Raw genomic sequence first — 14,527 nt, forward strand, 5'->3', positions numbered from 1 at the left:
GGAGGCAGAGGGGCAATTAATTAATACCATCTTCCAAAAAGGTATCGGGTACTCAAAAACTTCCCCAGTGCACTTTGTCAAGAAGCCTTAATATTCACAGGAGAGAATGTGTGTTAGGCACGCCACCTTAATTTCCATCCTGTGTTCCTGCCTCGCAGCGTGAAGCTGGATCCCTGTCAGGCTCCCATCCCAGCCAGGCCGCCTGTTGCTATGCGACACGGAGGGCACCACTTGCCTCCTCGGTTCCTCAGTTTCTTCCTGTCTACAAAGGACTGATCACAGCATCTACTCCAGAAACCCTAGGAGCACCGTCTAAGTTTATTTTTTCCATCCTTTTGTAAACTGCATTGCTGGTTCTACTGAACAGGTAGGTTCAAGAGCCACGGGATTCTATAAAATGTAAGATGTTTCTAGTTCTGGCTTATGGTTTTATGTTCTAAACACCCATCCATTCAAATGAAATCGGACACTTAGGCATATTTTCTCTCTCTCAAATTGCAGCTGTCCTTTGGGACCACAGGGGCTGACGGCAAGGGTTGGTCTTAGGATCACCCTGTCTCTTGCCAGATCCAAGGATTCTCAAGTCCCTCATGTAAAATGATGTGGTTAGTCCCGTATGACCTATGCACATCCCCCGTGTACTTTAAATAGTCTCTAGATTTCCTGAAAGACCTGATTCAGTGTAAGTGCCATGTAAATGGTTGCCAGTGGGAGAAACATTTAAGTTTTGCTTTTTGGAACTCTCTTGAATTAGTATTTTCAGTCTGGGTTGGTTGGACCTGTGGGGACGCATGGATACAGAGGGCTGACTGTATGTGGCAGCTGCAATGTACACAAAGGTTTCTTGACATTATACATTCATTCTAAGGACAGACGTCTATTTTAAATAGAGGAATATTCAGGGAAATCAGGTGACAGGACCACACCAATGGCAGAACTTGGGGAAGGTCTTAATTCACCCAGAAACCTTCCATAGTACACTATTTAATTTTTACCCTATTAATACTGTATTTTCCATAAATGTGTAAAGTTTTGTGTGTTCTATAATTCATTGTCACTTCTAGGCAAGGAGATTCTCACTCACAGCAAAATAATACTCCAAAAAGAACACTCTCATTTTCACACAAGGAAAATCCAGCCAGGTTTCTGTATCTGCATCTGTAAAATTAAAATTGCATCATTTGTCTCAAGACACTGAGAAAGGTACTGAGATCAACTCTGTGATGGTAGCAGGCACAGTTTTAAAAATTAAAAATCCATCAAAGTTAGCTATATCTTAGGATTTGAAGGATACTCTCTCTCTTCTCAAGGGAAGACCTTTGCTTCTATGCAAAGTTCAGCATATCATTCCCAGAAATTCTGCACCCAAGGGAAACTTTATGCTTAATTCAAGTTTGACTTTTGCTCTAGGTGGGCCCAAGAGCCCCTGGAAATCAGCACACCTTCCCAGGCTGGGGAGCACTGTTGACAACCCTCTATCTCTTATCTATCCATCCGCGGCTTTTCCATGAAGGTCAGTAAGTCCTGGTCTGGCTTGGCTGCTAGCCCTGTTCTGCTGACCTTACTGACACTGACGTACCTCTTCTGTCATTTATGAGCCTCATGAAGTTGGCTGCCCAGACATGAGACACTGGACGCCTCCCTCCCCAGCAGGCCTGCCAGAAGGGCTTAGACCTGAGTTTACACCGCAGCAGTCCTAAGGCTCTGAGATGAAGGGCCAGGGGTCCTTGTGACAGTTCACCGGGAACTCTGATGGGAGAGCTGGCCAGTCATTACAGAAGAGTCACCCCCGGGCGGGTTTGATTATGACCAACTTTATTTTCAACCTGCATTGTTGGGCACTTCATGGTAATGTGTTGTTCATCCAATATTGACTTTTGCATACATTTTTAAATCCCCCAAACAATACTTTTACACACAGCGTCCTCCCGACAGTAGTCAGTGTCAGAGATGATTTATCCTGTAGCCTCAAGGATGCAAGGTCTCGATGATGGGCAGGTGTGTTCAGGTACGTCATCACATCTAAACAAGGCTCAAGCGTTTCAGTCCTTCCAGACAGTTATTCGTTTAAAGCAAGAGAAATAAGCTTTGGAAAAGTTCAGTTTTTAACCTCACATGTACCTTTTGTGTAAAAAGCTTCATGCATTTTAAAATGTAGATGTCATGCAGTTCACATTTGTTTGCTCTAAGTACTAAATTGGAACAGATTCAAGAAATCTCATTTTTGGTATATGATTATTCAGTGGTTCTCAGAGTAACCACGTGGAAACTAGACCATCTGAAGGATGGTGACTCGACACACACAGTGAACCCAGGATGCAGAGTCAAATTTTGTCCTGGAAGTTATATAATATAGCAAAGGGCAGAGGTGTCAACGTACCTCAGCAGGGCTCTCTTCTGAGACATGGAGTAACACAGAGGCGAAGAGGCTCAGAGGTTTCTCGTATCAAAGAGGTAATCATTTGTGACTTAGCAATCTTTTATGATAAAAGACTACTATAGTTGAAATTACTTCATTTAAGTCTGGTTTGAAAAACATAGCTTTCTGGATAGAAAGCGTCTGCTTAAGTTTGCTGTTCAGTTCAGTACCTTATTCTGTTTTTTTGGTATGTTTGCAAGTCACATCCAGAGCTACAGATTTTCCACAGTGCTTTTCTGCCTCATTCAAGTATAATAAAAAGTAGAAATCTATAGAAGCTCTAAGGTTAAACAAACTGTACATTATACAAAAATTAACTTAATTTACAGTCAAAAAGTATTGGCAATGCCCTTTATAAATCTTACCAGAGATGCATCACAAAGGATATTACAGTCGACATAATGGTTTGTCATCACCGTACAAATGCCATCTCAATTTACGTGGTACAGAACTGAGCATGTGTGAAACGTACAAATGAAGAATCAGCGTTTTGCACTATATACACTTCTTTCAAAGTAACACTACTGTCAATACTAATCTAAGGTTCAGGATTCTCTTATTGCATATTCATTGTTGCTGAGGCAGTTAGTTATGATACAATAATGCAATATTCATAATTATTTTAAATAAAAACATTTTTCCTGCCAACAGTAAAAAGTTTTTTTTTCCCCCTAAAATCACCTGGAACATTGCTACATACAATTCTACACAAATACTGAAAAACATGACCTTAAGGCATCTGCTTGAAAAGCAGATGTGCATATTTATATGAACTAAATTATGCAAGAAAAAAAATATTGCACAAAATCCTATATTATTTTCAAGATAAAATATGCTTCTTTCTAAATACACATAATTCCCTATCTTGACCAAATCAAAACATTGACTGATTTGCTCAAAAGAACTCTGCCTCTTAAACAAGACTTAAGAAACAGATACTAACAAATTCCTGGGCTAGACAGAGGAAGGACATCAGTGCTGACAGAGTTTGTAAAAAACCATCTCCTATATGAAGAAATGCTTTGGGGGAATTAGGTTTGGGGTTCATTTTACATCCTTTATGTTCTGATCTACAGCTATCCAGCCAGAATCAAGATCTTGTATGTGAAACAAAATGGAATTCACATTAGAAAATTTTTTCGTGAAAATAATCTTTTCCTGAAAATCCAGATATTCTAGAAAAAGAAGGAAGATCTACTAATTATGACAACAGTCACAGTTTTTTTTCCTCTTCACCTTACTTCAGAAACAATGAATTCATTAGCATTCCTGGGTCTCGTCTGTTAGATACAAGCACAGACTCCACAGCAGCACTGTCACAGACAGCTTTCGAGTGTGTGGGGTGCAGGGGAAGTGTTTGCAGAGAATGCTGTTATCAGGGTAAAGAGAGCAGAACTCCTTGCCATCGACAGGCGTCCACATGCTCAGTTCATCCTGAACAGAGTGGAGACTGGTCCCGGGTGGTCCCGAGGGGCCGCGTTCAGCACCAAGCCTCGCTGCCTGGGTACAAGGGAGCAGAGGGTGCTGGACAGCCAGCTGGACGAGAACACCCGGCTTCTCAGAGCCTCTGAGTCTGTCCTTTAAGAGCAGGTCTCCTAGACAGCAGCATTCTTGCACGTCGTGTAACAGCAGAGAAAGATGGTACAGTGGTTCTGTACTTAGAGCATGTTTTAGTTTAAGCAGCTTTAAAAGGCTTTTTTTTTTTTCGTGACAGAATCTTGGCTGAATAATTCCTAAGCAAAATATATTAACATCATTGTTGTTATTAACAGAGATTCACAATTCCTTTTCCTTTTAACTAGCTCCTGCACAGCAGGCACTCGGCCAATTCTTTTCTTTCCTTATGTCCACTGTTACTGTACCTTGCCTATGAACAGTAGCAAGAGTGGATAAACATTTCTTAAACAAATGAGTTATTTTTAATCAGAGAAATAGTCATGCTATATTTTGGTGCCTTTCTAAAATATGCTAAAGTAGGTAGCCATTAAAATATACCACTTAACGACACTTAATGAACCAAGAGTTCCTAAATTCACACGGGACTCTGCTATCCTCTGAAATACCATGGATGCAGTACCTCTAGGGTAAAAAAGAGAGTGGGTTTGGGGAGCATGGTGACTGTCTAGAGGCTGCATAAAGACAGGCCCCAGGACCAAAGGTCGGAGTCGTTTGTACAGTTCTGCATAGGACAGGTGTTGCTCCTTCGGGGGAGAAAAATTCAAACAGCAAGGGAGTTTACACATAATAGAAAATATTGTCTAGTTATAATAGAAAATATGAACATAGGAAAGAGATAACAGTTATTTCAGAACTCACCTTAATGTCCCTTCATTCTCCATACAGCCACCGTGATACAGGCAAGTCTAGTCTCAGAGCAGAGTTTGAATACTCAAAATGTTAACAGTTTGAAATAGGAATACTTGCTGAGTTTTTGTTTTTAACGTGGACTATCAGAGCTGATTCTGTATGTTAAAATAAGGCACAAGTCCAGCTTAAAATACCTTAACACAAATGTGATTTGTCGGTGGGTGACTGTCCTCACCATACACCGTGGTGAAACACCCGGGGAGGTGACTAAGAGAAGAACTCACATTTCTGAGGCTCTGAAGCTTATTGGGTAAGTGGGACTAAAACCCAGATTCTATCAAGGCTACACTCACAGTGATCCCATTCTCCAAATGGAGAATTCTAAAGGAAAAAACGCCTCATTCCAATATTCGTAGTCAAGGACTATTTTACATTCTTTTCAAAAATTATGAAGAATATCTGCCCAGCAGATTGACAACCATAGTTACAGTTTTTCCTTCTCATTTAAAATAGCTCTTCTGATAAATGGACTTTTTTATATACTTAAATAAAATGGAATTTTGTAATGAGTATATAAAGGCAAAATTTAACAAGAACCTTGAATCTTACTTTTGTGTTAAAAAAAGGATCACAGACTTTTCCCTTTAATACTTAGAGTTCATCCTTATAAGGAAAACAAGATCTGTCTTCCTTCATATACATGAATGAATAACTGTCCTCCCAAAGTATATCCATTTAGATTTTGGAATCTACTTTAAAAAAGAAAACCTTGGTCATTTTTCTCAAATTATTTAAAGACTGATCTGAATAAGTATCTTAAGAAATGTTTTTAACAAAGCCTCTTCCAGGATCTTGACTGAAAATTAAATTCTTATTTCAGTAAATATTCTAGAGCACAGTTTTTGACGGGAGTTCTTGACTGGTTTGTCAAACCTTTCCTAAAATGATAAATTAAGAAAACAATCATGACTGGGGATGCACAGAGTACATGTACTGAACAAGCGAGCAACCAAGGAACCACAACATCACTTGTTTTTTTCCTGATTGCTTCATGACTGGCTAGACTCATAGGAATAATCAATGCAGGAATCCTTCTCAGAACTTCCCAGTGTGACAGTGAATTTGAGGGAGGAGAGACCACGTCCCATGCAGAAGAATTCCAAGTAATGTGTGTGGATACCATGCATCAGACCGGAAGCACAAGCCCCACCCCAGGGAGGCCCTGCGTGGTGTCTCCTCCAGGAGATGGCAGGAGGACCGGAGGGAAGGCGCGGCTTTCCCGGGAGGAGCCCGACCAGCGCTTCCTCAGCCGGCTGACCCCGGCCAGCAGCAACGTTCGCAAGCCCCAGGGGCAGGCTGGGGTGACGGAGACGGCACTTTTCTGTTATGAGCCCCTCCCCGGGACCCACGGCCCCAGCGCGACCACAGCCAAAAACGCTGGACAGGTCCGGGAGCGGCGCGGCCGACAGCAGACCCGCCCTGTCCTCCTCGGAACCACCCAGGTCGTCAGAGACCAGGAGGGGCTAGAGACGGTCACATCCAAGAGGAGCCTGAGGAGGTATGACAGCCATGGGTAAGGTGGGCCCGGGCGGGATCCCGGGACAGAAACGGGATGTGAGGGGAGAACCAAGGAAATCTGCGTGAAGCACGGCGTAGGAACGGTGAAGACGTACTGCACGGATACAGGACCTTAAACGCCGCGGACGTGCTGAGCGGAGAGACGCGGGGACGCTACCCTGGCTCCGCGTGGGGCCTGCAGATCTACAACTTGCAGAATACAAAGTCAGTCATTTTAGCGGTAAGTCTGAGATGTCATGAAGCATTCTGATAGAGAATTATTAGTTAGGGGAAAAACAGACAAGCACATTTTTCAACTAGGACACTTTGTTTCATCTGGCTTTCTGGGGTGACTCCTAGTTAGCGAAGGCAAAGAGAGGCTGTGAAGAAATTTAAAGTGTCGTTTGTAAACAGCAGTCATTACTTTCTCATTGTAATTCAGCACTTCATGGATCTCACTCAGTGGCAGGTAAATGTGTATACCTTTATACTTTTTGGAAAACATGGCTGCAGTGTCCACCAGAGAGCTTTTAAACTTTGAAAAAATGAATTCTGTCCTTGATTTGATGAATTGAAAAAGGCATTATTGCTCTGCAGAACACATAACTTATCTTTCAGAATTTACATGGAATCCCATAAATTAGGTTAAGTATGCTTAATATAGGCTTAAGATTAAGGCAATTAGTGGGTCAACAGTTTCAAGCTAGTTCTGATAGGTTTTGATATCTTGGCCAGGTCATGCTCAACCAGCTTAGTACAGTAGCTCCTGGTTATGTGTGCGGGTTAGATGCATACTTAATTTAAATAAGTGGCGTTAAGCACCGAACACTGGGAAATCGGATGTTCAATATATACTTGCAACATACATACATACAAACTCGTACCTGACTGAAGAGCACAAGAGGAGAATTAGCTTTACGTTTAAAAAATCAATGGATCATCGACATAGCATGAGACGAAAGCGCGGACAGTAAGTGTCCCAAATGAAAAACAACTTCAGACAGCAGGAAGAGTCGCCTTTCCGACCACTGCTTGTTTACGACACGGGGTGGTGGGCTCCTGAATGTCTCCGTGGAAGGCTGGGTGCCTGCAACAGGCACTTCGTTCACTGACTAAGCTTGGTTTCCGCTCGCCCTCCCTCCTGAGACGTGCAGGTCTTGTTGGAAAGCAGACGTGATGTGACACAAGGACACCACCTCCTGAAGCAGCCCAGACCCCTCTGCGGTCTCTGGAGCTTCTTTCCCTTCTTTCTCCCAGGGAACACACGTGGACAGGCGCCGCCCCAGGCCCGGCTCCGGCGGGTCTTCCACAGTCGGGCTTAGCGTTTCCTTCCTCCCCGTAGGGGGCGCTCCAGCGCCCGGAAGGGGGCCCGGCTGCCCTGCGCCGAGGGGTCGCTCGCCTGCCTCCTCCTCCAGGATGAACAGAGGGTCGGTGCCCGCGCTGGAGGACAGCCGCTTCCTGGGCGAGGGAGGCAACTGCCGGCCGAGCAGGGCGCTGTCGTCCTGGCCCCGGTGCCACCCAGCCTGGTCCCCGGAGCCGCTGCACAGCAGGGCCAGGTTGCTCTCGCTGGGTGTGTTGGATTTGTTCTAAGAGGAGAAACGACACATTTAGAAGAAACGGAAGGCACGTTACTTCAGTAATATTCCTTCCCATTCTGAAATCTTTCTCTTGCCAGGCTTGGAACTCGAAGTCCCGCCCCAAGGAGACATAGCCGCGACGGTGGGTTCAGAACACCGCCCAGGGCCCAGGGCTCCAAAGACAGGCACGGCGTGAGACGGGCACGTGCAACTGTCGCCTGCAGAGTTCAGCCCGCATGGTGAGTGTCGGCAAGGATGTGGAGAAGAGGGTGGGAGTGTACACTGATGCAGCCACTTTGGACATCAGCATGGACGGGCCTCAAGAAATTAAAAACAGAACTATGATGTGCTGCAGCAAGACGCAGTACCGCTACTTCGGGTGTGTGTCCACGTGTTCACTGCAGCACTGTTCACAGTATAGGCAAGCTGCGGGAACAGCTAAATGTCACTCACAGGTGAATGGATAAAGAAAATGTGCTGTGATTATCACTCACCTTTTTAAAAAAGGGGAAATCCTGCCATTTGGGATAATATGGATGCTGCTAGTGGCTCAGATAGTAAAGAATTCTCCTTCACAATGCAGGAGACCCAGGTATGATCCCTGGGTCAGGAAGATCCCCTGGAGAAGGGAATGGCCACCCACTCCAGTATTCCTGCCTGGAGAATCCCACAGACAGAGGAGCCTGGTGGGCTATAGCCCATGGGGTCACAAAGAGTTGGACATGACTGAGTGACGGGCCCTGCACTAAGTGAAGTAAGTCAGGACACAAATACTGCATGATCTCACTTCTCTGGGGAATCCAGTCAAGCTCGTATGTGTAGAGAGCAGAATGGGAGGGGTGGTCCCCAGGTGGGGAGGGAAGGTGCAGGAAGGCCAGGGCTCAGTCACGAGGGTGGCGAAGCTCAGGGGCCTAGCATGCGGACCGAACTGGAAAGAAGGCAGGTCTCAACTACTTTGGCTTCAAAGAAGAGGAAAGAAAAGTGAACTCTGTGAAGTAAGGGAGGCTAATTAGCTTGCCTGTGGCCAGTACTTTGCAGTGTGTGGGCAAACATCAAATCATGCATCTCAGATGTGCACAACCTCTGTCATTACACTACAGAAAAGCTGAGAAACAGAAAGGATTTGCAAAAAAATCCTACCAGATAACTCAGAGAACAAGCCAACTCTTATATAATCAATGCCAAGTTCTGGAATTATTACAGTCAGAACAGGGTAGAAATTACTTCTCTCTCTCTCTGTTGTGTTTTTAAAGAATCCAGTTCAATCTGTTTAAAGTCTTAGGCATTTCTGAAGCAACACAGTGAAACATTACTTGAATTCATACCCTTACTAAAATGTTGTCAACAGCCAAAAAATACAGGAAAAACATGGGAACATTTCACATTTGAAAGTTCTGGAGAAAGACAACTATAAAATTAGGTTGTAGGGAAATAACTGCTTGACAAAATAATTTGTTAATGATGAGAAACACTAGCATTTGATTGGATTTTTGTTATAGAAATCATGTCTTAATGATTAACTCTTACGATATTTTTGGAGTTTTGACACTTACCTTCACATCAGACAACACAGTGAGGTGAGAAAGTGTTCATTTAATGTTACAGGCTGGAAACGGACTCACCGTGGGCTTGTAGTCTATCTCGTCCATTGATCTGAAGAAGTCCAGGCTCTTGGCCACTGCCAGCTTCCCCTGGTCCGAGCTGTGCGTGCTCAGCGTGTCCAGAATCTCACCCAGCAAGTCCATCTCACCCGGGGAAGGAGCCTTTGCTCTTGGTTCAAATGAGTCGTCACTTTCGTAGAAGTAAGCAGAAGCTTCTTCTCCATCTTCAGAGGACAACCTGGAGAAAAACAGGACACGTGCTTAAAACCAACGTGATACTTCTGTGGAGGGACAGTAAAGTGAGTAACTGGTTCATGGCCAAACTCTTTATAGTGACTGCTAAGTCGCTTCAGTTGTGTCCGACTCCATGCAACCCCATAGACGGCAACCCACCAGGCTCCTCCATCCCTGGGATTCTTCAGGCAAGAACACTGGAGTGGGCTGCCATTTCCTTCTGCAGAACTAAAACCTAGCGTGGTCGATTAAATAAATACTTAAAAGTAGGAGGCTGTTCTTCTGTCACCAAAAGAAAACTCCTACAACATTTCAATAAACCTAAAGATCTTATTTTGCAACTTCTCATGGTTGATAGCCAAAATTTTCTCATAGTGATATACATAGCAATTCAAACACTGGAAACCTTGAGTGTGTGCACTGAGAACAAACAGCAGTTTATGGCTCCCTACCCATCTGGAAGCACAAGCAGGGCTTTTCACAGTCTGATTCTGGGGAGTGTGGGGGCGACAGCCTTAGAAATATCAGACTGAACGCCTGGGACTTTCTACATTCTGAGTTCATTTTCAGTACTTTCGGATGGTTTTCCTTTATTTATTCACTTGTTTTGGAGAATGCACATTCCTTTATGTAAATAAAGATATACTTAATGGGGGGAAAATTGATTCTATCATCCCCAAATAGCTTACTTAACATTGTTTTAAAAGTTCAACACACAGTACTATTATTTCCCTTATTTTTTATTAGTTTTTACCACTTTCATGAAATTTTCCTCTTCTGATACCTCCCATGGACTGAGGTCCTGCCGCCCCTCCCCCAGATCTGGTTTGTTTCAATTAACTCCTTCCACTGTCCTGATGTTCACCTGCCCCTCCTCTTCAGTCAGAGGGGAGGCGTGGGCTTCTGTTTGCCCTTGAACACTCCCCTGGGTATTTCTGCAGACATCACTGCTTCCAGGTTATTTCAGGCCTATCTTGCTTTCCCATCTCAAGATTCGTCTCCTGTGAACGTCCCACTAGCCCTGGATCCTCCTGCTGAAGATGAGACCGTGGGGAGCAGAACCTTTTCTCCAGACATGCACGTGGTCTGAAATATCTCTTGCAACCTAGGGCTTCGGCTGAACAGAACATGCAACCCACAACTTACTTGCTGGCTCTCTCGGCGTCCTCCTCATCGTCAGCATCTAGGGCTCCGTCCAGGCTCTTCAGAGGCCTGAGTCGTGACTGCAGAGAGGAGTCGACACACTGGCGTGAGGAGTGAAGATACTTTAAATACTCCCAGAAACTTTAAACAGCATTTTGATACTTGATATGGTAAGGAAGGGCTTCCCTGGTGGCTCAGATGGTAAAGTGTGTGCCTGCAATGCAGGAGACCCAGGTTTGATCCCTGGGTCGGGAAGATCCCCTGGAGAAGGGAAAGGCTACCCGCTCCAGTACTCTGGCCTGGAAAATCCCATGGATGGAGGAGCCTGGAGGGTTATAGTCCATGGGGTCGCAAAGAGTCGAACACGACTGAGCAACTTCACTTTTTCTTTCTCATGATAAGGAATACTTCTTAAAGACATACGCATTCAGGGCTTTTGAATATTACCTAGTAACCTGGAGGATACCAGGCAATATTGATCTGAATGCTTTCTTGCACCTCAAACCGATCAACAAAGTCCCTGGGCTGAGTGTATCAACACCTCTGTCCAGTCCGTCAGGGCCTGGTTTGGGAAGCCTTGATTTACAGTCGCTCCACCAAGCACTCGGCCTCCACTTTCTATAATAATCAACACCTGAAGCCTTGTTTCTTTTATCCCCTACCCCACTCTCCCTCACGCCCAGTATTTTACAGCAATGCTCAATCCCGAGTGTGTGTCTGAGTCTCTCGGAGATGGTAAAGACGGAGGTTCTGAGTTTCTGCATCTCTAACTCTTCGGTGAGGTTGGTGCTGTTGGGTCTGGTGGTCACACTCTGAAGAGCAAGGTTTTGAATCAAGTCCAGGAAAACCCATCGTTTCATCTGTAAATACGTCACTATGTATCTTAAAAGATATTTTTTAGCATTACCATAGTTACTAATAATTATTTAATATCTCACATTCCCTTATTACTCCAAATACATTTTAGTGAGTTTATTTGGGCCGGAATCTCAACAAGGTAAGCACCGTATTTGGCTGAGATGCCTCTCGTCTCAGAGGACGACCCCTTCTATCTCCTCTGCCCCCGTGTCTTCTGGGACCTTGACTGTGTCATTGTGCCCTTATTTCCTGTAAGCTGGCAATTGCATCCGGAAGCTTGGCTGCCTTCCATTTCTGAGTCTTCCTCTGTTTCTGGCAGGCATGCCCATGGACATTGGTACGTGTTTCTCAGCACAACATGGCAGGAGGCACACAGTGGCTGACCCGGGTGCCACCAAGACTGACGAGTGGTTTCAAGGGTAGGTGGCCTGGAGCACCCACTACACATGTGACCAGTCTTTTACTTGATGGGTTTAGCATCCAATAGTTATACTTTTCAAAAGCGGCGCCTCTATATTTGCTTGCTGGGATTCTATAAAAACTTTGTCCTATTAACTATTTGTCTATTCTGAAATACACCGTGCCCTAGGAAAACAGGGTAATCCCTTCTTTCCTCATATGCAACAATGTTTAGTGCTGAACTCAAGTTGTAACAGTCTGTAAAGGTGAGCCATGAGGGGGTCTTTAAAAATTATCATTTGTACATATTTGGTTTGGCTCCAACCGTCACAGTTATTACACTTCTTGCTGTTCAGATCTGTCCCATTTTTACACTACGCCATAACCATGCTTTTGAAATAGTGACCTTTTTCAGGTTCATCTTAAAACACCTACAGGTTAGATTACGTGCTGCTGGGCATTCACGTCAGATTAATCCAGAGGTGGGGACAGCGCAAAAGGCCGGCACAGAAAGAAGACTGTCTGCGAGCTGACCGTTGTTGAAGCTGTATGAAAGGTACCTGGCATTCTTATAAGCTTCTCTTTACTTCTGTATGTTTGAATCAGAGAAGGACTACAGAAACAACCACAGTCAACAACATGGTAATAAGTACATACCTATCAATACACAGTTTAAACATGAACAGCCTAAATGCTCCAATCAAAAGATACAGGGTCATACTGAGTAAAGTCAGTCAGAGAAAGACAAGTATCATGATGTCACTTGTATGCGGAATCTAAAAAAATGGTACCGACAGATTTATTTATAAAACAGAAATAGTCACGTATGTAGAAAACAAACATGGTTATAGGGGGTGGGGAAGAGGGCGGAGGGATAAACTGGGAGGCTGGGGATGAAACACACACCACTACACATGAGACAGGTGTAATAAGGACCCACTGTGTAGCACGGGAGCTCTATTCAACCCTCCGTAATTACATGAGACAGGTGTGATAAGGACCCACTGTGTAGCACAGGGAGCTCTATTCAGTCCTCCGTAACGGCCTATACGGGGAAGAATCTAAAGAGTGGACGTGTGTATATGATTCACTGTGCTGTAGAGCAGAAATGATCAACACTGTAAATCAACTATATGCCAATAAAAATTTTAAAAATAAGTAAATAGCATCTGACAATAAAAAATATATATTTATGTACCCAACACTGGAGCACCTAAATATATAAAGCAAATATTAACAGACGTAAAGGGAGAAACTGACAGTGATACAGTAATAGTAGGGAACTTACAACAGTGGACAGATCATACAGACAGAAAATAAGGAAACACACTGGCTTTAACACATTAGACCACGTGGACACACAGAGAACGTTCCACCCCGAAACAGAAGACGCATTCACGTGCACATGAACATCAGACATTCTCTGGACAGATCACATGCTAGGCCACAAAAAAATCTCAAATTTAAAAGGACTGAAATACCAAAAATTCTTTCTGAACACACTAGTAGAAAACTGGAAACCAATTACCAGAAGAAAACTGGAAGCAGCAAAACTCATGAAGACAAAGCAACATGCTACTCATCAACCAGTGGGTCAATGAAGAAATGAGAGAAAATGTCAGTAAAGTGCTCGGGAATAGAAAGTGAAAAACATGGTTCCCAAATTGATGGGATGCAGGAAAAGCAGTTCTAAAAGGAAAGTTTATAGCAACACAGACCTACCTCATGAAAAAAAAAATTCATATACACAGTCTATATCTAAAACACCTAGAAAAAAGAAAAAAGCCTTTAGTAGAAGGAAGAAACCAATACAGATCAGAGCACAAATGGAGACTATAAAAACAGAAAAGATCAATGAAACTAAGAATTAGTTCTTTGAGAAGCAAACAAAATTGATAAACCTTCAGCCAAAACCATCAAGGAAAAAACGGGCCCAAATCAATAAAATAAGAAATGAAAGAGAAGTTACAACCAATATGAAGACTCATGGGACTACTACAACGTCTCATATACCAACAAATTGGACAACCGGGAAGAAACAGATAAATTCCTAGATGCAAGCCCTCTTCCGAGTCTAAATGGGGAAAGAGACAGAAAATCTAAACAGACTAATTACTAATAGTGAAACTAAACCAGTAAAAAAAAAAAAACTCCCAAAAAACAAAAGTCCTGGACCAGACAGAAGTCTTCACCTATTGGTAGGTGAATTCTACCAAACATTTAGAGAAGAGTTAATAATACCTATCCTCCTCAGAGTACTCAAAAAAAAAAAAAACTACAGAGGCGGGGAATGCTTCTAGACTTATTCTAAAAGCCAGCATTACCCTGATATCAAAACAAGACAAAGATATTACAAAGTAGAAACTGAATTCTATTTTTTCAAAATAGAAAATTACAGGCTAATATTCCCGATGAACATAGATGCAGAAATC

At 43.5% G+C, this 14,527-nt stretch overlaps 1 protein-coding gene across 6 annotated transcripts in view; it reads right to left on the bottom strand.

Moving 5' to 3' along the window:
• Positions 1-1,798: 1,798 nt before the first annotated feature.
• DENND1B (DENN domain containing 1B) overlaps positions 1,799-14,527 on the bottom strand; it is a 271,030-nt gene continuing 258,301 nt past the window's right edge. For 4 of the 6 annotated variants that reach the window (XM_027565775.1, XM_027565777.1, XM_027565773.1 and 1 more), the window contains 3 exons: positions 10,842-10,939; positions 9,483-9,699; positions 1,799-7,869 (listed from right to left, as the gene is read on the bottom strand). In XM_027565775.1, coding sequence (XP_027421576.1) covers positions 7,396-7,869; positions 9,483-9,699; positions 10,842-10,939 — 789 coding nt within the window. In that variant the 3' untranslated portion in view covers positions 1,799-7,395. The remainder of the gene's footprint in view (positions 7,870-9,482; positions 9,700-10,841; positions 10,940-14,527) is intronic. The other 2 variants (XM_027565776.1, XM_027565774.1) reach the window with 1 other exon arrangement.

This window comes from Bos indicus x Bos taurus, chromosome 16, assembly GCF_003369695.1.
Source record: "Bos indicus x Bos taurus breed Angus x Brahman F1 hybrid chromosome 16, Bos_hybrid_MaternalHap_v2.0, whole genome shotgun sequence".
NCBI classification, from domain to species: domain Eukaryota; kingdom Metazoa; phylum Chordata; class Mammalia; order Artiodactyla; family Bovidae; genus Bos; species Bos indicus x Bos taurus.